This window comes from Elephas maximus, chromosome 3, assembly GCF_024166365.1.
Source record: "Elephas maximus indicus isolate mEleMax1 chromosome 3, mEleMax1 primary haplotype, whole genome shotgun sequence".
Lineage (NCBI taxonomy): Eukaryota > Metazoa > Chordata > Mammalia > Proboscidea > Elephantidae > Elephas > Elephas maximus.
This window is the reverse complement of record NC_064821.1, coordinates 110170417-110192516: the sequence shown is the minus strand read 5'-3', so window position 1 is coordinate 110192516 and position 22100 is coordinate 110170417. Positions and strand designations below refer to the sequence as shown.

General features: G+C 40.5%; 1 protein-coding gene across 3 annotated transcripts in view; it reads right to left on the bottom strand.

Moving 5' to 3' along the window:
- The window catches only part of CACHD1 (cache domain containing 1), a 295097-nt gene that overhangs the window by 210607 nt on the left and 62390 nt on the right, over positions 1 to 22100 (bottom strand). Inside the window, exon 2 of one of the 3 annotated variants that reach the window (XM_049879480.1) lies at positions 3095 to 20683. The exons of the other annotated variants lie outside the window; for them this stretch is intronic. Coding sequence (XP_049735437.1) covers positions 3095 to 3097 — 3 coding nt within the window. The 5' untranslated portion in view covers positions 3098 to 20683. The remainder of the gene's footprint in view (positions 1 to 3094; positions 20684 to 22100) is intronic. 3 annotated transcript variants of the gene reach the window in all.

Below are 22100 nucleotides of genomic sequence, written 5' to 3'. Positions count from 1 at the left end.
GAAAGCTATACTTTCTCACCTAAAGCCAGAGGGTGAGTTACAGGGTTTGATCTGATGGCCCAAGTCAAAAAGAAACAAACGACTTGCAATACTTTGGTAACAAAAAGTAAACAGTACACTTCGAAAATACCAGCAGGGAAATACCACATGGGCTGCACTCAATGACTCCAACTTTTGGGCATTCGTGATTCTTAACAGTTATTGTAGAGATGGAAAGACAGACTGGGAAACAATGCTCCATTCACTGAAAAGTAAGGAGAACTGCATCTGTCACTGCCCCAGCTCCATCCCTTCCCTGCATGCGCCCATTTTATGCCCCTTGGAACAAACATTTAAGGTTAAGCAAAGACTGGCTATACAAACCCACCTGTATAAGCCCACCCAGAGGTGCCTTGGAAGAGAGGTCTGGTGATCTGCTTCCAAATAATTAGCTATTGAAAACCCTATGGAGCACAGTTTTACTCTGACACGCACGAGGTCGCCATGAACAGGAGTCAACTTGATGGCAAGTGGTTGGGTTGGTTAATAAAAGCCAAGTTATTTTTCTGATGGATTTTGCAAAAGATTTCCTTAAAAACAAGAACAAAAAAACCAAAGCTACCTCTAGCTCCCTACGTTGTTGTTCTCCTCTATATCCAACAAGAAAAACCAGACAGGATCTATTAAAAATTGCTTGCTACAGACCAAAATGTATATAGCAGGTGCCTAGAAAAGTTCCAGGAATTCATCCACGCACACCCTCCGGCCAAATGGCTCCTGTGGTTGACCTTTCCCAGGAAAGCATACACAGTTTTGCAAGAAAATTGTAGTAACAAATTGGGGCCTACAGTCTACCACCCAGCAACCTAAATCCAAAAGGGGGCGGGGGGCCCTGAGGAGGCGGAAACAGTCTCAGCAAGAGCCGAGGCTCTCAAATAACAGGGTTCCAGATGCCAACAAGGAAAAGAACAGGTTTCTCAGTTACATGGAGAAAATAAATAAATCTAGAGAGCTTTTTGCATTAGCAGGAATGGGAAATTGCTTCACTTCATCAATTTTGAAACTTAGGCTTAATTGCTTCTTTCCGTAATGCCTTCTCTCACTCAGTCTCTTTAGAGTCTAAAGGAAACCTTTTATAGAGCAATCAGCCCTCTCAGGACTTTCCACAAATCCCAGAACAAGTCACAGCAGGCTAGAACTTTCTTCTCTTCCTGGGACAACATTTTTACTGTTATTAGCTACCTTTGTTTCTCTCTTTCTCAAATTACTTTTAAAAAACAAACAGCAACAACAACAACAACAAAAAACATGGCATTTGCGGTCTCCATGGTCCCCATAGGTTTGGGTAGACACAAATCATTTCTCAGACACGGTTTTCATCACGGAAAGATGAATGAAAAAGGAAGGACAGCAGAGAGGAGAAACCGTCCACAACTTAGAATCCTCCACCTTGAGGATGGCTCAGGAACACACTCATACCACATGGAGAGCCTTAAAAAATACAGACACAACAGTTTACACAATCTCAGACGAAATAGTTTACACAATCTTATTTAATCTTGTTGTATGCCACCATTGCCGCTCAGTTGATTCCAACTCATCGTGACCCTATAAGACAGAGTAAAACTGCCCCACAGGGTTTCCAAAGAGTGGCTGATAGATTCAAACTGCCAACCTTTTGGTTAGCAGCCGAACGCTTACCGCTGCGCCACCAGGGCTTCACTCGGACTCACAGAGACCCTAGTATGACAGAGTAGAACTGTTCCATATGGTTTCCTAGGGTGAAATCTTTACGGGAGCAGATCACCAGGTCTTTTCTCCCTGGTGGGTTCAAACTGGCTAACATTTCTGCTAGCAGCCAACCACTTAACCAATGCGCCACCAGGGCTACTTTATTTGATCTTAGCACAACCAAATCTGTGGGCATGGACACCTTTGCAAATACGCTCATTTTACTAACAATACATGCGGACCCTGAGGGGTTCTGGCTAACCTTAAATGAGTTGAGCTCCCGCTCAAACTCCCATCTTCTGACTAAATCCCACGAAGTTGCACAATTCATAAATTTAATTTTAAAAATGCTGGGGGAAATTTGTATTTGGCCCTAATAGTAGCACTTAACACATTCAATTTTTTTCAGTTCCAGAATCATCTGTCCATTTAGAAGCAATAATATTTTAAAAGTAAGCATCCAAAACTAAACCCATTGCCACTGAGTCGATTCCAACTCATAGCAATCCTAGAGGACAGAGTAGAACTGCCCCATAGAATTTCCAAGAAGCGCCTGGTGGATTCGAACTGCCGACCTTTTGGTTAGCAGCCAAACCAGCACTTAACCACTATGCCACCAGGGTACACCAAGAAGGGGGAAAAATTGTAAAGATTTCCAAAAGCCCAATGTCATCTTCCTCATCTAGAGTTCTCTAGGACAGCAATAAAATTAGCAACGCATCTACCTAGAGGGGCTCCCCTCTCCCCATATATTCTCAAAGGCAGGCTGAAGAATGCAGTGTTGCCATTATCTAATGAAAACCTAAAGGGTCCAGAGAGAATCTAACCAGTAAAGGCACACTGCACATGTGGGATAAATCGGGTGCAGATGACCTTTACATCTAGAAAAATATTGAAATGCCAGCCAGACCCCTTAATGGCTGACCTACAGCTGAAACTGAAGAACAACAATAATTCTAAAGATTTAAGCACTTGGGACTACTGTATTTGACCATCAGTATACAGTGTGATGGAAAAAGAAGCCTGGATAAGCAGTTATGTGAGCTGCACTGAGAATCAGTTTGTCAAAACTGGACAAGATTTTTCAGGGCATCTAATTTGACCCATTCATCTTACAGGGGAGGAAAAGAATGTCCAGATAGGTTAGTTTTTGAATCTTCAGTAAACATTCTTTGACTATGTATTAATCATTGAGAAATTCTTTGGTATCCTTGTCATCTTAAACCCCGGGAGGATCATATTTTTATTCTTTCTGTCTCTGATCTTGAGTAGTAATTTCTCAATGCCATTCTTGGCAGGAGACTGAATACCAAACTTTTCTTGCCTAGATTTATAGGAGCTGCCAAAGAATTATAAAGCAGAATGCAAAATAATAACATCATACCATATATGTTATCTGCAGAGACGAACGAGCGGGAAAACATTCTCTGAGCCTGTTCAGTGGTGGTGGTATTATGGGTGTACTGAGTACGGGTATACAGAGAGGCAGTTAAAGCTCTTCCGTCAGATAAAGTTCAAATTATGGCTCTCCATTCCTTGGGCTAATTACTTGGCAACTCTGCTGCTCAGTTTCCTCGCCTGAAAAATGCGAGCAATAAAAATGTCCATGTGATTGAGTAAATAAAGCGATACATGAAAAGCAGTAAGGAAAGGGCCTGGAACATAGTAAACACAACAAATGAGGCCGCCACTACCACCACCATCATCATTGTCGTCCTCATCATCACATCACCATCAGTGTTTGTGTTTCCAGAATTTTTTTTTCTGCATTGAACATGTTGTTTCTGTAATTTTAAAAATATTACTAAATTTTTCTTCAAGGATTTTTTTTTTCCCCTAATTCTGCCATTCAACTGCTGTTACACTACAGAAAGTCATCTTTGAAAACATCATTTTCAACAATGCCTCCTACTTGGGATTTTGTTAATTAACTGGTAGTTATTATTTACCCTCAAAAATTCATTGAGGTACACAGGCAAATATAGGAGATTTGAAAGTACTTGTTATACACTTAAGTGCTAGATACCATATGATTTCTATCCCCCTCTCAAGAGCTAAGAAAACTGAGGCACAGAATGGCCCAATAATTTGGACAAGGTCACACAGTAAAGGGTTTAAAAACCCAGCGGACGGTGCTATACGATCTTGACCCATGTGCACGAAAGCAGACAAGGAGCCAAACGTTGCAAAATGCTACAGTAGGCTCACTTCTGAAAAAGGTGAAAGAAAATCTTGCATACAAATTACACACATAATGATCAATATTCATTCAAATGCTTGCTTACCATTATCCAAAATTGTATAATAACCTAGAGCCGCTAAAACCTGCTCTTCCTTTGAGCTAAAGCAACGCAGATAGTTTCATTGAAAGCAAGCAAAAACAAAAACGAAGAAGGCAGCAAAAACCTTTACAAGCGTTTTCAGAGTCTGGCACCATTTACATGATAAAGTTTAACAATTACAAGAAGTTGGAACGTTCTTGTTTCATTATACTAGCAAAACCAAGAATAAAGCATAGAATAATTTCCAGGTGGTATATTTTTTGTGCAGATTTTTCAGTTCAACATTGTTCTGAAAGCTTCAGTCATCTGAATACAGAACTGTGAACAACTGGACACAAGAATCCTGTTCTTGGACAAATAAAGACTAATATACTTCATTTGTCTTTATTTGGCTGAGCACTGGGGTTATACTTCATTTATTGAGGTTCCTAGCCATTAGTAAGAACAAAGCATTGTGTACGTCTCATCCACAAACAGTGGAATTAATGATTGGAAAAGAATATCATTCAAACCCCCAACTAACCAAATTCTCAGTGGGCTACTTCTGGCTTTTTCTAGTCAGCAAATGTGTTATGTGTATGTATATGTTTTATATATAAATTTACATTTTATATATACTTATCATATAAACTCACATTTTAAAAAGTGCAAAGATTTACAGAACCATAGGTTTTTGTTCAAAAGTGTCAGGAAAATAGACTTATGTAACTAAGAAACAAAGGGCATTGCAGATTAACATCTCAAACATGCAGAGGAGGAGGGAACTGTGGCAACAGATGCATTTTATTAGACTCTACCAGACTTCAGATGGTCCAGAAAGCCTAAGGAAACTGAGGTTTGCATCTGAGAAGCGTGTATTCAAGAACTGCTGGCAAATGCTCCTCCCTACCAGTGTATGCAAGGAATCCAAACTCAGAAGATCCACTTGTATGTAAAGCAACACCAGATTTAAGTGGAAATGCCTCTCAAATGACTCAACTTCTGTATAAAAACCAACCAACCATTCCTCAAAGGTTTTTTTTTTTTTTTTTTTTAATGGAAAGCCTATACAAAAGATGACAAAATAGAATACTAAACCCTCATGTGCCCACTATTTAGTCTCAACAATTACCAACTCACAGTCAATCTTGTTCATTCAAAGGTCCCCTTTCTCCCAACCTAGGTTATGCTTTAAGCAAATTACAGACACCAAGTAATTTTGTCCACAAAGTTTGTATGAAACTCTAAAGAATAAAGACTCTTAAAGAAAATAAACTACAACACCATTAATACACATTAGGAAAAATTAAAAATAATTTCTGAATATCGTCAAATATCCAGTCAAGTTCTGTAGAATATAGCAGAACGGGAGCAACGGCCAAGTGCAAGACATCAGGGTTACTTACGCTTTTGCTTTAAAATTGGCCAGCATTTATGATAAAGTATGCTCTAATTCTCTGGATTCAAATCATTCTAAACTTCACTAGAGGTCCTCTCTTTCTCTTGCAGCCAGGATTTTGACTTGGAAGGGAGACCACACCAGAATAAAATATGATAAGCCACTGTCCTCAGTAATATTTTCATAATCAGGAAGAAACTATCAAATAAGCTTTTTTATCTCCTGAATTTTTGCCCATGCCCAAGAACGTTTTATTTTAAAATAAACTTACAAGTTGTAAAAATAGTGACTTTGCATGTGCTTTTTACCCCATTTCTTCCAATGATGACATTTTACATAACAGAACTTTAAGAACCTGTATGAACCCATAAATCTATAACCAATTGATTTGATAAGAGTGGCAAAACCATTCAATGGTTTCGGTTGCAGCATTATCTCTATGCTTAATATTTTCTTCCAAAAATATTATCAATGGGGCAAAAGGAGTCTTTTCAACAAATGGTGCTGGGACAAATGAACAGCCACATACAAAGGAATGAAGCTGGCTGGACCCTTATCTCACAGCATATAAAAATATTAACTAAAAATAGATCAAAGACCTAAATTATTAGCTAAAACTAGAAAACTCTTAGAAGAAAACAGGGGTAAATTTTCAGGACCTTGGACTTGGCAAAAGATTCTTAGATATGACACCAAAAACATGAGCAATAACAACAACAACGAAAAGAGCAGATCAACTGGACATCATCAAAATAAAAAATTTTGTGCTTCAAAAGACACCATCAAGAAAGTGACAAGGCAACCCACAGCATAGGGAAAAAAAAATGCAAATCATATATCTGATAAGGTATGTATAATATATAAAGAATTCTTACGACTCAATAATATAAATAATTCAATTTAGAAATAGACAAAAGATCTGAATAGACATTTCTCCAAGGAAGATATACAAAAAGCCATTAATCTCATGAAAAGATGCTTGACGTCATTAGTTATCAGGGTAATACAAATCAAAATCACAGTAAGATACCACTTTACAACTACTAGGATGGCTACAACCAAAATGACAGATGATAATAATTTTTGTGAGGATGTGGAGAAATCCTAACCCTCATGTACTGCTGGTGGGAATGTGAAATGGTGCAACTAGTAAAAAACAGTCTGGCAGTTCCTCAGATGATTAAACAGACTTACCATATGACCCAGCAATTCCACCCCAGGTATGTATCCAAGAAAAACGAAAACATACGTCCACACAAAAACTTGAACATAAATATTCAAAGCAACATTATTAATAATAGCCAAAAGGCAGAAACAACCCAAATAGCCACCAACTGAAGAATAGGTAAACAGATGTGGTATAGCCATACAATGGAATATCATCCAGCAATAAAAACGAAGTGAGGTATTAATACATGCTGCAACACGGATGAATCTTGAAAACAGTATGCTAAACGAAAGAAGCCAGTCACAAAGGATCAAATATTATGTGATTTCATTCATACGTAAAATCTAGAGAGACAGAAAGTAGATTAGTGGTTGCTTAAAGCTGACTGGGAAGAGGAATGGCAGGACAGAATGGTGACAGCTAAAGGCCCAAGGTTTCTTTGTGGAGTTACGAAAAATTATAAAATTGGTGTGATGGTTACACCTATCTGTGAATATAGTCATGTGCCGCATATACGTCCGTGGTCTATAAGATTATAACAGAGTTCAGAAAATCTGTTTGGAGAACTAGACTTAATGAATATAATCAGACCTAGTGAAAGCCACAACTTCCTGCACATACACGTATCTCATGTCTCTTGTATACGAGGCAATTGCGCTGCCAGGCGTATAATGGTACAGTACATATATAGCCTGTAATACATATGCCTTGATAGTCATAATAAATGCCTATGTTACTGGATTATGCATGTACTGTAATTTCCATTGTTATTTAATGTGCACTTTCCCTACTTAAAAACAAAGTTTACCATATAAGTGTATGCTTTGACCCATAGGCAGCAGCATCCAATTTTGTGTATTGCATGTCTTGAGCGTTGTAGCGTAATACTACCATGAGCACATCATGGTTCCCAAATGCAGCAAAACCACTGCCAGTGATAGCAGCAGCAAGAGGCTAAGGAGAAGTATCGATTTGGAAATGAAACAAAAGGTACCCCAGATAGCTTTGCTGAGTATATAATATGGTCTTCACATAACGTCAAAATCACGTGACACCCTGTTTCATGTATCGTGGATGTTAAGCAATGCGTGATGGTACACTGAAAACCATTGAACTGTACTATTTAAATGGGTGAATTGCATGGTGTGTGGATTGTATCTCAATAAAGCTATTTAAAATAAAATAAAATCCATACATATATTAAAAAAAAAAAAGGAAGAAAAGAACATGCACCATCAGCTTTCAGGCCTTAATTCTGTTGTTTTAACCAGACTTTCCTTGTCTGCAGTAAAGCACACATCACTTCTCCACAAAAGAAGGACAAAAGAAGTGTAGATGGCTCTTGGAGATATAGGGCTTTTCACAAGTTCTAAGGAGACAGCCAAAGGGGCAACATCAAAACTTCTCATTTACCACCTCTGAAGGAGAGAAGTGTCTGTGAGCACAAACCACTTTACTCTTTATATACTCTACCATCAGCTATAAAGATAACGCTCTGCAGGAGGGAACACAGACAATGCTTTCCCACCTTCATCAAAATCTAAGGAAAAGTGACATATGTGACAGTACTCAATAAGCATTGAATGTGTTTGATTTCCTTGATTTGGGGACAAAACAGACTGACAAGATTTGGGGATATAAAAGCACCAATGGATACTTTGGAGTCTTGAAAAAGAACTCATTCTTGTACCTAGTGCTGCCTTTAAAAAGAAATGGTACCAAAAAGGCCTCAGGTCCAAGGGTAAAGTATTGCCTGGAAGCAAGAGCACACAAGTAGAAGTTAGAAATCTGGGTTTTCCTGGCTGCGCTTATTATAAGTCACAAGATCCCTTCCTCTCTGTCTCCTTTTTCTGTTTCTGTGAATAGTGGTTACCTCTAGGAGAAGGGATTAACTGGGAAGTAGCAGAAGGGAGCCATCAGAAGTGCTGGGACTGTCCTATTATCTTGACCTATGCAGGTAGGTCACACAAGATTATACATATGTAAAAATCCATCAGTCTGGGCACTTAATTATGTTTGTTATGGGTTGAAATGTGGACTCCAGAAATATGTGTTAAAATCCTAACCCCTGCACTTGTAAATATGACCCTGTTTAAAAATAGGAGGTATTCTTTTGATATCTTAATGAGGTCACACCCATGTAGGGTACCTTCTAAACCTAATCTCCTCTGAGCTATAAAGACCAGATAAACTAAACTAAACCCCTTGCCATCGAGTTACTTCAGACTCATATTGACCCCACGTGCTTCAGAGCAGAACTGTGCTCCTTTCAGTTTTCAGTGGCTGTAATCTTACGAAAGTAGATCGCCAGGCCTGTCTTCCAAGCTGCCTCTAGGTGAATCCGAACCGCCAACTTTCAGTTCAAGCACAAACCGTTTCTGCCACCCCGGGACAGACAGAAACTCAAAAGTGAAAGAGGAAAAACAGACGATGGAGACAGATGCTCCTACAAGCCCAGGAATGCCAAAGATTGCTGGCAGCTAGTAGAAGCTGAAATAGACCTGGAAGGACCTATTCCCGACCCCTGACTACAGAACCACACCCAAAATCCAGACATCTAGCCTCCTGAACTGTAAGAAAATAAATCTCTGTTCTTTGCAGCCACCCAGTTGTGGTATTTGTGTTATGGCAGTATTAGTTAACTAACACAGTCTTGTACCCCTATTAAAAGTAAAAGCTGAAAAAAGTGGCTTCTTTGAAAATACCGTGTAAATTGGCAGATGCTATGTAACTTGAAAGAAGTCCTGGAGGCGCCATGGTTAAGCGCTATGTTGCTAGAAAAGGTTAGTGGTTCAAATCCACCAGCAGTTCCGCAGAAGAAAAGACCTGGTGATATACTCTCGTAAAGATTACAGCCTAGGAAACCCTAGGACCACTGTATGTCTGTCACTTTGTCCTATGGTGGTGGCTTGAGTGTTGCTGTGATACTGGAAGCTTTGCCACCAGCATTTCAAAGACCAGCAGGGTAACCCGTGGTGGTCAGGCTTCAGCGGAACTTTCAGACGAAGACAGGCTAGGAAGAAGGACCTGGCGGTCTACTACTGGAAAAAGTGGCCAGTGAAAACCTTATTAATACCGGTATAACACTGTCTGATGTAGTCCCAGAAGATTAGACCCTCAGGTTTGGAAGGCACTCAAAGTACAACTGGGGAAGAGCTGCCACCTCAAGCTAGATTCGACATTAATGACATGGATGGAGTCAAGCTTTCGGGACCTTCATTTGCTGATATGGCATGACTCAAAATGAGAATAAACAGCTGCACGCATCCATTAATAATGGGAACGTGGAATGTACAAAGAATGAATTTAGGAAAATTGGAAGTCATCAGAAATGAAATGGAACCCACAGACATCAATATCCTAGACATCAGTGAGCTGAAATGGACTGGTATTGCCCATTTTTAATGGGACAATCATATGGTCTACTATGCTGGAAGAGTAATGGCATCGAGTTCATCATCAAGAAAAACATTTCAAGAGCTATCCTAAAGAACAACACTGTCAGCGACAGGATAATATCCACAGGCCTACAAGGGAAACCAGCTAATAGGATCATTATTCAAATTTACACACCAACCACGAGGCCAAAGATGAAGAAATTGAAGATTTTTACCAACTTCTGCAGCCTGAAATCGATCAAACGTGAAATCAAGATGCATTGGTAATTATTGGTGATTGGAATGCAAAAGTTAGAAACAAAAAGAAGGATCAGTAGGTGGAAAATATGGTGTTGGTGACAGAAACGATCCAGGTGTTACCCGTGTTTTATTGACTATGCAAAGGCATTCAACTGTGTGGCAAGAGGCTGCCATTTGAACAGAACAAGGGGATACTGCGTGGTTTAAAGCCAGCAAAGGTGTGTGTCCGGGTTGTGCCCTATCACCATACTTATTTATTTAATCTGTATGGTGGGCAAATAATCCAAGAAACTGGGCTATACGAAGAAGAACAGGGCATCAGAACTGGAGGAAGACTCAATAACAACCTGCAACAAGCAGATGACACACCCTTGCTTGCTAAAAGTGAAGAGGATTTGAAGCGCTTACTGATGAATATCCACACAGTTGACTGCCTCTGCACAGTCAATAAAACACAGGTAAACGTCTTTCTGGTATTCTCTGCTTTCGGCCAGGATCCATTTGACATCAGCAATGATATCCCCTGTTCCACATCCTCTTCTGAAATCAGCTTGAATTTCTGGCAGTTCCCTGTCAATATGCTGCTGTAGTCACTTTTGAATGATCTTCAGCAAAATTTTACTTACAAGTAATATTAATGATATTGTTCGATAATCTCCACATTTGGTTGGATCACCTTTCTTGGGAATAGGCATAATAAGAATCTCTTCCAGTCAGGTGGCCAAGTAGCTGTCCTTCAAATTTCTTGACATAGACAAGTGAGCACTTCCAGTGCTGCATCCGTTTGTTGAAACATGTCAATTGGTATTCCGTCAATTCCTGGAGACTTGTTTTTTGCCAATGCCTTCAGCGCAGCTTGAACTTCCTCCCTCAGTACCATTGGCTCTTGATCATATGCTACTCTTGAGATGGCCTCTAAATTCAGGTGGGATATACTCTAGGTCATACTTTGGCTCTAGTGGAGACTTGTTCTAATTTTCTTCAATTTCAACTTGAACTTGCACATGAGCAATTGATGGTCTGTTCTACAGTTGGCCCCTGACCTCATTCTGATGATATTGAGCTTTTCCTTCGTCTCTTTCCGAAGACGTAGTTGATTTGATTCCTGTATACAGGTCCACGTGTATACTCATCGTTTGTTGGTGAAAAAAAGTACTTGCAGTGAAGAAGTCATTGGTCTTGCAAAATTCTATCATGGGATCTCCGGCATCGTTTCTATCACCAAGGCCATATTTTCCAACTACTAGTGCTTCTTCTTTGTTTCCAACTTTCGCTTTCCAATCACCAATATTTATCCATGCATTTCAGACTGTAGAAGTTGGTAAAAGTCTTCAATTTCTTTATCTTTGGCCTTAGTGGTTCGTACATAAATTTGAGTAATAAATCATATTAACTCGTGCTTATGAGGAACCTTTACATAGATAAAGAGGCAGTCGTTCAGACAGAACAAGTGGATACTGATTGGTTTAAAGTCAGGAAAGGTGTGCATCAGGGTTGTATTCTTTCACCATACCTATTCAATCCATATGCTGAGCAAATAATACTAGAAGCTGGACTATATGAAGAAGAACAGGGCATCAGGACTGGAGGAAGACTCATTAACAACATATGTTATGCAGATAACACAACCTTGCTTGCTGAACGTGGAGAGGACCTGAAGCACTTACCAATGAAGGTCACAGACCACAGCCTTCAGTACGGATTACAACTCTACATAAAGAACACAAAAATCCTCACAGTTGGACCAATAAGCAACATCACAACGAATGGAGAAAGCACTGAAGTTGTCAAGGATTTCATTTTACCTGGATCCAAAATCAACACCCATGGATGCAACAGTCAAGAAATCAAAAGACACGTTGCATTGGGCAAATTTGCTGCAAAAGACCTCTTTAAAGTGTTAAAAAGCAAAGATGTCACCTTGAGGACTAAGATGTGCCTGACCCAACCCATGGTGCATGCCTCATACGCATGCAAAAGCTATACAATGAATAAGGAAAACCAAAGAAGAATTGATGCCTTTGAATTGTGGTGCTGGAGAAGAATATTGAATATACAATGGACTGCCAAAACAATGAACAAATCCTTAGAAGCAAGGATGTCAAGACTACATCTGACATACTTTGGACATGTTGTCAGGTGGAATCAGTCCCTGGAAAAAGACAGCATGCTTGGTAAACCAGAGGGTCAGTGAAAAAGAGGAAGACCCTCAATGGCATGGATCGACAAGGTGGCTGCAACAGCAGGCTCAAGCATAACAGCCATAGTGAGGATGGTGCAGGACCGGGCAGTGTTTTGTTCTGTGGTACATAGGGTCGCTACGATTCAGAACCTACTTGAAGGCACCTAACAACAACAACAACTGATGAAGATCAAAGACCACAGATTATACACCTCAACATAAAGAAAACAAAAATCCTCATAACTGGACCAATAAGCAATATTGTGATAAACAGAGAAAATATTGAAGTTGTCAAGGATTTCATTTTACTTGGATCTATAATCAATGCCCATGGATGCAGCAGTAAAGGAATCAAAGGACAAATTGCACTGGGTAAATCTGCTGCAAAAGATCTCTTTCAAGTGTTAAAAAGCAAAGATGTCGCTTTAAGGACTGAGGTGTGCCTGATCCAAGCCATGGTGTTTTTCAATCGTGTCATATGCATGTGAAAGTTGGACAATGAATAAAGAAGACCAAAGAAGAATCGATACCTCTGAATTATGGTGTTGGGGAAAATATTGAATATATTCCCTGGACTGCCAGAAGAACAAACAAATATGTCTTGGAAGAAGTACAGCCAGAATGCTCATTAGATGCATGGATGGTGAGGCTTTGTCTCATGTACTTTGGACATGTTATCAGGAGGAGCCAGTCCCCGGAGAGGGACATCATGCTTTGTAAAGTAGACAGTCAACAAAAAAGAGGAAGACCCTCAATGAGATGGACTGACACAGTGGCTGCAACAATAGGCTCAAGTGAAAAACTATTGTGAGCATAGCACAGGACTGGTCAGTGTTTCATTCTGTTGTACATAGGGTCAGTATGAGTTGGAACCCACTCAACGGCACCTAAAAACAGCAAACTCTATGGGGCAGTTCTATTCTGTTATATAGGGTCACTATGAGTTTGAAATGATTGAACGGCAAACAACAACATGTAACCTGAAGACATTAACATTTTAAGAGGCTGTTTTAAAAATAAATGCTGTCGTTTCCTAATGTAGAACACATACCAAATAAGAAAGGAAGACAGAAATAGTAGTACACCCACTCCTCACTTTTTGACATGGTTAGGTTCCAAAGACCAGGTCACTGTGTGGAAATTGGCATTCTTTGAAAATGGAGAATGAATACTTCATTATATAATTGCCAAATTACATCATCACGTAACTGCCAAAACACTGAGAATCATGGCCCAGCCAAGTAGACACATAATCTTAACCATCACAGCCAGTGTTACTCTCGCCTTGCACCTCAGCGTTCGTTACTGTCAGATGAATATCGTTAACATACAAAATAGACAAGAGTAGATTTTTTTACTATTATAAATGCAAATACCAGATAACGAGATAGTCGATAAGTGAGGAGTCGGAATACATTCTGTAACAGTCCTCGGTTCAATGATATTTACTGAGCAAAGATTGTGTTATAGTCCCTGTCTCAGCTCCTAGTGCTGCCGGAACAGAAATATCACAAGTGGGTGTTGCTAGAGGAAGGTTCTCTCTGTCTTCTCTGGGGGAAAATCTTTGTTTCTTCCTTGGTTCCTTGGTGATCTCCACATGGCATCAATCTTTCTCCATTTGTGGTTCCTTGCTTGTGTGTCTAATCTCAAAATTGATTGAATTTAGACAACTGTACACTGATATGACCTCATTGACATAACAAAACTCTATTCCCTAATGGTATTACATCCACAAGTATTAAAAAAAAAAAAAAAAAAGCATTGCCATCGAGTTGATATAGACTTACAGTTACTCTATAGGAGTTAGAATTCACAAGACATATTTTTTGGGAACACAGTTCAATCCATAACAGGCATGATATTAACATTAGGACACTCAAAGCTACCATTTACTTGGTGTCCTTAAAGCACAGGTCATTTCTAGGCTTACCAGAGAGTTAACTTTGCAGAGCAGAACAAAAACAAAATCCATGTCATGTAACTAGAAGTCAAATCCTTCACCCCTGTGAAGGCTCATTTGGTTTGTGTCCAGATCATGTTCCAAGGTCTGTTACCATATAGTGGTTTTTGGGGTCAACTCTAGGCAAAATGGTGAAGCACACAGAGTCTACCTTTGGGTTCCCGTACCTAAGCATCCATACTCTCAGGTTGACCCCTTCCACCCCCTGTGATTAGAAGTTTTCACTAACCCTGCGTAGAATGCCACCTCTTTTCCTCACCCTATTTCTTCCAGATCAAAATTTCTGAGTAGGATTGTAGGCAGAGTTTTAAGATGGCCCACAAGATTTCCTGCTACTGATATACATGCCTTCTGGGGCTGTGATGGAGATTTTACTTCTGTCATTAGGCTGTGCTACATGGCACAGTTGACTTTAAGAGCAGGAGATTATCTAGTTGGCCTAACCTAATTACATGAGGTCTTTAAAAGCAGAGAGTTTTCCCTGGCTGATGTCAGATGGGGAAGCCAGAGAAACACGCTCTGGCTGGGCTGGAAGAAAACAGCATCCATGTTGTGAACCGCGTATAGAAGCCACATGGCAAGGAACCAAGCAGCCTCTAAGAAATGAACATGGCCCCCTGCCAACAGCTAGAAGGAAAACAGGACCTTAGTCCTACAACTGCAAGGAAATAAATTCTATCAAAAAAATCAACGTGCTTGGAAGAGAACCCCAAGCCCAGATGGGAAATGCAGTCTGAGCTGACGTGCTGTTTTCAGCCCAGTGAGACCCTGAGCAGAGAATCCGGCCATGATATGCTTGGACTTCTGCCCTACAGAAAAATATAATTATGTTGTTTTAAGCCACTAAGTTTGTGGTAGGTACTTCATTACGTAGCGATAGGAAACCAGTGCAGGGGTGTAGGAGAGTCCTACTTGCAAAGCTGAACCTAGGTTTAGACAAGAGCTCCACTGCATCTTTCTTAGCCTCAGTTTTCTCATCTATAAAATGGAGCGGAGTCTCCACTTCACAGGGTAGATGAGAGGATAAGTACAGTCAATGGACATAAAGTACTTAGCACATAGTAAATGCTCAATGAATGGTAACTAATACTGTTTTCCATTCAGTGACAATCGATGGCTCTGAACATGTGGACATTAAGCAAGAATTTTTGAACAATGGAATCCTGACAAATCTTTTCTATCAAGACAAATCAAGTCTATCTCCTACAGAGTGCCATTAGTAACAGCAGTTTCCACAATGGGGTTCCAACGGCACTGCTTGGACACCTAATTAACTTAGTGATACTTCAGCATTGGTAGTGATACTACGTGTGAGTTAATTAGCTTAAACAACAGCTCCAATGCAATGGGCATTATATTCGCGAAGGCACCCTCCAGGGGTAGGCAGCTAGTGTTCTAATCAAAAAACCCAAACTCCAGAAAAAGTCCCACAAATGTTTCTGTGATCCATGTTAATCAACACCAGACCCTTTGCTAATTATCATTGCCAAAGTGAATGTCAGGTAAAAAATCACAGGTGGGTTTTTTAAATTTTAGCTAGCATGCAAAATGTTAGAAATGGGTCCTCACTGGTGAAATTAAAGATATTCAAATTAGGAGGACTGGCCAAAATATTTTAGAGATACCGGTACCCTGGCATGAATAAGACTCTTTAAAGACCTGCATGGGGGCAGTGGTCGGTGGGAGAATTCTCCTCTTCCATACAAGTTCGAGTTCAGCCAGCGTACCTCATATACTGCTACCACCATCCGTCAGTGGAGGCTTGCGTGCTGCTATGATGCCGAACAGGTTTCAGCAGAGCTTCCAGACTAGGACGAACTAGGAAAAAAGGTCTGGTGATCTACTTCCAAAAATCAGCCAATGAAAACCCTACAGATAACAGTTTGATCCTCAAAGGAACAGGAACATAGGAATGGCACAGGGCTAGGCAGCGTTTGTTTCATTGTACATGGGGTCATCAAGTCAGAAGCCCGTTCAATTGCAGCTAGCAATAACAACAACAACAAAGGTCTGTAGTTTGATAGGCTTGTTCCTTAAGTGACCTTGTGTCCAGTGAAACTTGGCAGATTTCCAGTTGCTTGCTAATAGAACGCTCCTCTGGAACGCTGTCACGTCTGCAAGTAAAGCTTTTCTGCAAGGTGGTGATCGGAGCAAAGAAGACAGAGCTGGGACTTTATCAAGCATATACAGCAATTTTGTATGGACTATTTATTTTGTCCCTGCTTACTGATAGATAGTGTCACTATGAGTGGGAATTGACTCGATGGCAATGGGTTTGGTTTGGGTTTACTGATAACATGGTTGTTGGTTGTTAATAAATGTCTGTTCATGTAGTGGAATCGTGTCTAAGACTTGCTTTCATTATAACCTAGCAGCAAGGTTGTGGGAGAGCAGCTAAACCTCATTCACCTCAAATAATTTGGCTGATATCAAAATCCACCCCAAAACAACCCCCAGGAGTTGTATATAACCAAATTGGCTTTGGTCAGCTTAAAAACAACTGGCAATGATTAAGAATTATTTGCAATTTAAAAAAGACAAATTTTGCCCTGCGTAAAGTTAACTAAAACATCAAGTTTTTTGGTTTGGGCCTGGAATTATATCAACTCAGTATTGTAACTCTGCTTAACTTGTGCTGTTCAGAAGATGTGATTGACAGTTAATGGCTAGTTTGATAACTTTTTTGCTGGAAGGAAAAAAAAAAAAAAACGAATGAGCATTTACCAGACAGGTTGGTAGATTATCATGGTTTGAATTATGTCTCCCCAAGAATGAGTGTATCAATTTGGCTGGGCCAAATTTGATTTCCAGTATTGTGTGGTTGTCCTCTATTTTGTGATTGTGATTTTATGTTAAAGAGGATTAGGGTGGGATTGTAACACCACCCTTACCCAGGTCACATCCCCGATCCAACGTAAAGGGAGTTTCCCTGGGGTGTGGCCTGTACCACCTTTTATTTCTTAAGAGATAAAAAGGAAAGGGAATCCAGCAGAGAGGGGAGACCTCATACCACCAAGAAAGCAGTGCTGAGAGCAGAGCACTTTCTTTGGACCTGAGGTTCCTGCGCTGAGATGCTCCCAGACCAAGTGAAGATTGATGACAAGGACCTTCCTCCAGAGACGACAGGAGAGAAAGGCTTCCCCCGGAGCTGATGCCCTGAATTTGGAATTGTAGCCTACTGGACCATGAGAGAATAAACTTCTCTTTATGGAAACCCTGGTGGCATAGTGGTTAAGTGCTACGGCTGCTAACCAAAAGGTTGGCAGTTCGAATCCGCCAGGGGCTCCTTGGAAACTCTATGGGGCAGTTCTACTCTGTCCTATAGGGTCGCTATGAGTCGGAATCGACTCAACGGCAGTGGGTTTGGTTTTTGGTTTTTGTTAAAGCCATCCACTTGTGGTATTTCTGTTATTGCAACATTAGATAACCAAGATATAGATTTTGTTTTAGGTATTAGAATAAAATAATGAGCTCCTTGTTACTTAACTGGCCAGTCCCCTCAATTTGGAAATAAGAAAACCGAGGCCTGCAGATGAATACTTTTTCTAAGATGCTCCACATGTTTCCATTTCTGAAATGAGACCTCCTTAGGGTATCTGATGGCTCTTGTAGCAGTCCATGGCTGTGCCTCAATCGAAAGGCTCTACCAGCTTGACCTGCTGGCCCCAGACCAGATTTATTTAGCATCTGGAAATTTTTCCACATTTCCATTGCTGAAGGCAAAAAGTTTATCAGTCAGACTCTAGAAGCTGGTGTAGCTCAGGGATTTTTTAAGCAAATACTTCCCTAAACTCTAAGCTTTCAAATGGGTAACAAGGAGTTAATGAGATTAAAAAAAAAAAAAACAGTTCCTGCTAATGAATAATCCCTCAATTGCAAAGCTTTAACTCAATTTAGTGGTGCCTACTATAATTTTTTTTTTTTACTATAAGGTCACTATGAGTCAGAATCAACTCGACGGCACTGGGTTTTTACCGTGTTAGAAAGACTTAGACAGTCATGCACAGCGAATAAACCAGCTTGGCTAAAGTGAAACTGGACAGGAGTCAAATGCATCTGAGGGGTCCATGTTGTACAGCCTTGAAACCCTTATCCTGTGGTCCGTGTGGAACCAAGAGGACTCTGAAGTCATTTCAGAGTTAAGTGTAGTAAAGAACTTTAATCAGTGGAATTCTCTTCTTGTCTATTATGCTAATGAGGTGATAACTAGGACTACAGTGTCTGCCTTTTCAGAACTGTAGAAAAGTCACTGATTTTGTGTAAATCTAAATAAACACTTGAGGATGGAACTAGGTCACATATTATTAACAACTTCATGATTCAAAGAACCTCTTCTGGGTGAGCATCATATACCTTCTACGGATAAAATCCCTCATCTATTATTATGACTTGTCCTCTCCCAGAAGGAGCCCACATTCCAGGTTCAGAAGGTATTCTCTGGTCAGCCTCTTCATTCTCCAAGAACTGTGCACTCACATGGTCATTTACAAGAAAGGCATGGAAACCACTATAAAACCCTGGTAGCATAGTGGTTAAGTGCTACGGCTGCTAACCAAAGGGTCAGTAGCTCAAATCCACCAGGTGCTCCTTGGAAACTCTATGGGGCAGTTCTGCTCTGTCCTATAGGGTTGCTATGAGTCGGAATCAACTCGACAGAACTGGGTTTGGTTTTTTTTTTTTTGGTTTACCTCAAAAAAGGAAACCCTGGTGGCGTAGTGGTTAAGTGCTACAGCTGCTAACGAAAGGGTTGGCAGTTCGAATCCACCAGGCGCTCCTTGGAAACTCTATGGGGCAGTTCTACTCTGTCCTATAGGGTCGCTATGAGTTGGAATCGACTCGATGGCACTGGGTTTGGTTTTTGGTTTTTGTACCTCAAAAAAGACCTCAAAGAATCGACATACTGGGTGAAACATAGGTACTATGAGGGCTCAATGACACTCTTAAAACTATTAGAAAGTACATAAACTTGTTTTGGGCATGGGTTGAAAGGGCAGAGATTTATGTTCTAATCTAGGCCCTCATCTATGGGGTTCTCGAGCACAACAAGTTGTAAATGACCTGAAAGAAAGCCAAAAGCTTCAACTCTCAAGGAATGAGGCAGTGGAGAAGTACCCATGTTTGCCATATTGATGTTCACAAGTAAGAATTATCCCACCCTTTCTTTTCCCAAACAATAACTTCCCTAGAAAAGTGATTCTCAAGATGTGGAGTTACAAAGGAGTTCTGCATGACCAAATTGGCTTAGATCAGTTTACAACAGGTGCCAATGATTGAGAGTTATTTGCGATATTAAAAAAAAAAACCACTATCCTGCATCTGCTCTGACTAGGATCACAACAGAGGGTCCTGGACAGAGCAGGAGAAAAATGTAGGGGAAAAAATCAAATTTACAAAGAAGGCCAGAGTTACTGGTCTGACTGAGACTGGGGGAACCTCCAAGACGACGGCCCTAAGACACCCTTCTGATCTGGAACTGAAGCCATTACCAGAGACCACCTTTCAGCCAAACAACAGACAGGACCCTAAAATAAGCAACGACACCCGAGAAGAACATATTCTCATATACAATCTTTATACAAGATCAAAAGGACAACATTTGTCCAAAAGCAAGGATGAGATAGCAGGCAGGGTAGAAAATCTGGACGACAGGCAACGGGGAACCCTGGGCGGAAATGGGGAGTGCTGACATATCGTGGGGAATGCTGACATATCGTGGGGAATGCAACCAATGTCATGGAATACTTTATGTACAAACTGTTGAATGGGAAACTAAATTGCTCTGTAAACTTTCACTAAAGCATAATAAAAATTATTAAACAAACAAAAAAAAACACTATTCCGTGAGGCAGAAAGGGCAGGTGTTAGTTAATCCATTTTGGAAATTAGAAAATGTAGGTTCCAAGATGGCAAAGCCATGTAGCTACTTCAATTCCATGTGATCTTGTGTTGAATTTGGCACCAGGACCTGCAAGACCATGCCCTCTCTTGTTTTTATTGCTAGTTGCCATCAAGTCAGCTCCTACTCATAACAATCTTATGTATAACAGAACACAATGTTGCCTAGTCCTGCACCATCTTCATGCTTCTTGGTACATTTTAGTCCATTGTTGGGGCTATTGTGTCAATCCATCTCATAAGAGGGTTTCCCTCGTTTTTTCTTCATGCTCTACTTTACCAAACATGATGTCCTTTTCTAGCAATTGGTCTTCCCTGATGACATGTCCATAGTCAAAATCTTCCCATCCTCGCTTCTAAGGAACATTCTGATTATACTTCTGCTAAGACTGATTTGTTTCTTCTTTTTGCATTGATTCTTTTCCTGTCTTCCTTTTTCATTGTCCTGCTTTCACAAGCACGTGGGACAACTGAAAAAAACAGTACCACAGCTTGGGTCAGACCACCTTAGCCATCAAAGTGACATTTTTGCTTTTTAAAACTTTAAAAGAGGTCTTTTGCAACACACAATACAGAGGAGGTCAGTACAAGTGGACTAAACCAAAAACAGTTTCCTGAATAAACTGAATGCTTTGAAGGCCAGCATAGCAGGGGGAGGGGTTTGGGGACCATGGTTTCAGGGGACATCTAAGTCAATTGGCATAATAAAATCTGTTAAGAAAACATTCTGCATCCCACTTTGAAGAATGGTGTCTGGGGTCTTAAATGTTAGCAAGCAGCCATCTAAGATGCATTAATGAGTCTCAACCCACCTGGATCAAAGGAGAATGAAGAACACCAAGGACACAAGGTAATTACACACCCAAGAGACAGAAAGGGCCACATGAACCAGAGGCTACATCATCCTGAGACCAGAAGAACTAGATGGTGCCCAGCTACAATCAATGACTGCCCTGACAAGGAACACAACAGAGAACCCCCGAGGGAGCAGGAGAGCAGGGGGATGCAGACCCCGAATTCTCATAAAAAGACCAGACTTAATGGTCTGAGAATAGAAGGACCCCAGTGGTCATGGCCCCCAGACCTTCTGTTGGCCCAGGACAGGAATCATTCCTGAAGTCAACTCTTCAGACAGGGATTGGACTGGACAATGGGTTGGAGAGGGATGCTGGTGAGGAGTGAGCTTCTTGGATCAGGTGGCCACTTGAGACTATGTGGGCATCTCCTGCCTGGAGGGGAGATGAGAGGGTAGAGGGGGTTAGAAGCTGGCAAAATGGACACGAAAAGAGAGAGTGGAGGGAGGGAGCAGGCTGTCTCATTAGAGGGAGAGTAATTGGGAGTGTTTTTTTTTTTTTTTTTTTAGCAAGGTGTATATGGGTTTTCATGTGACAGACTGACTTGATTTGTAAACTTTCACTTAAAGCACAATAAAAATTATTATTATTATTTTTTTTTTTTAAAAAAAGGTCTTTTGCAGCAGATTTGCCCAATGCTATACATCATTTGATTTTCTGATTGCTGCTTCCATGGAAGTTGATCGTCCATTCCTCCTACCCTTCCCTAATATCACCATATTTCCATGCCTACATTTTTAAAAACAGTGGATCAAAATTAACTAGATGTTGAGAATAACTGGACACAAATGAAACAGTGGAAGACTATCTAGGACATCAAAAGCCAGGTTTAAGAACCACTGATTCTCATTGGAGACATAACACAGAAATGCTTTCCATCTCTATGTGTGCTGAGAGTATGTCTGCTACTGTTAATCTTGGAGGAAAGAAGTTAAGCAAAGGTCAAAAGATGACAAATTGCTACACTTAAGCTCTTCCTCCTACCCCATAATGGATCCTCCTCACTGTAAGGAGATACAAACATTTAAAAAAT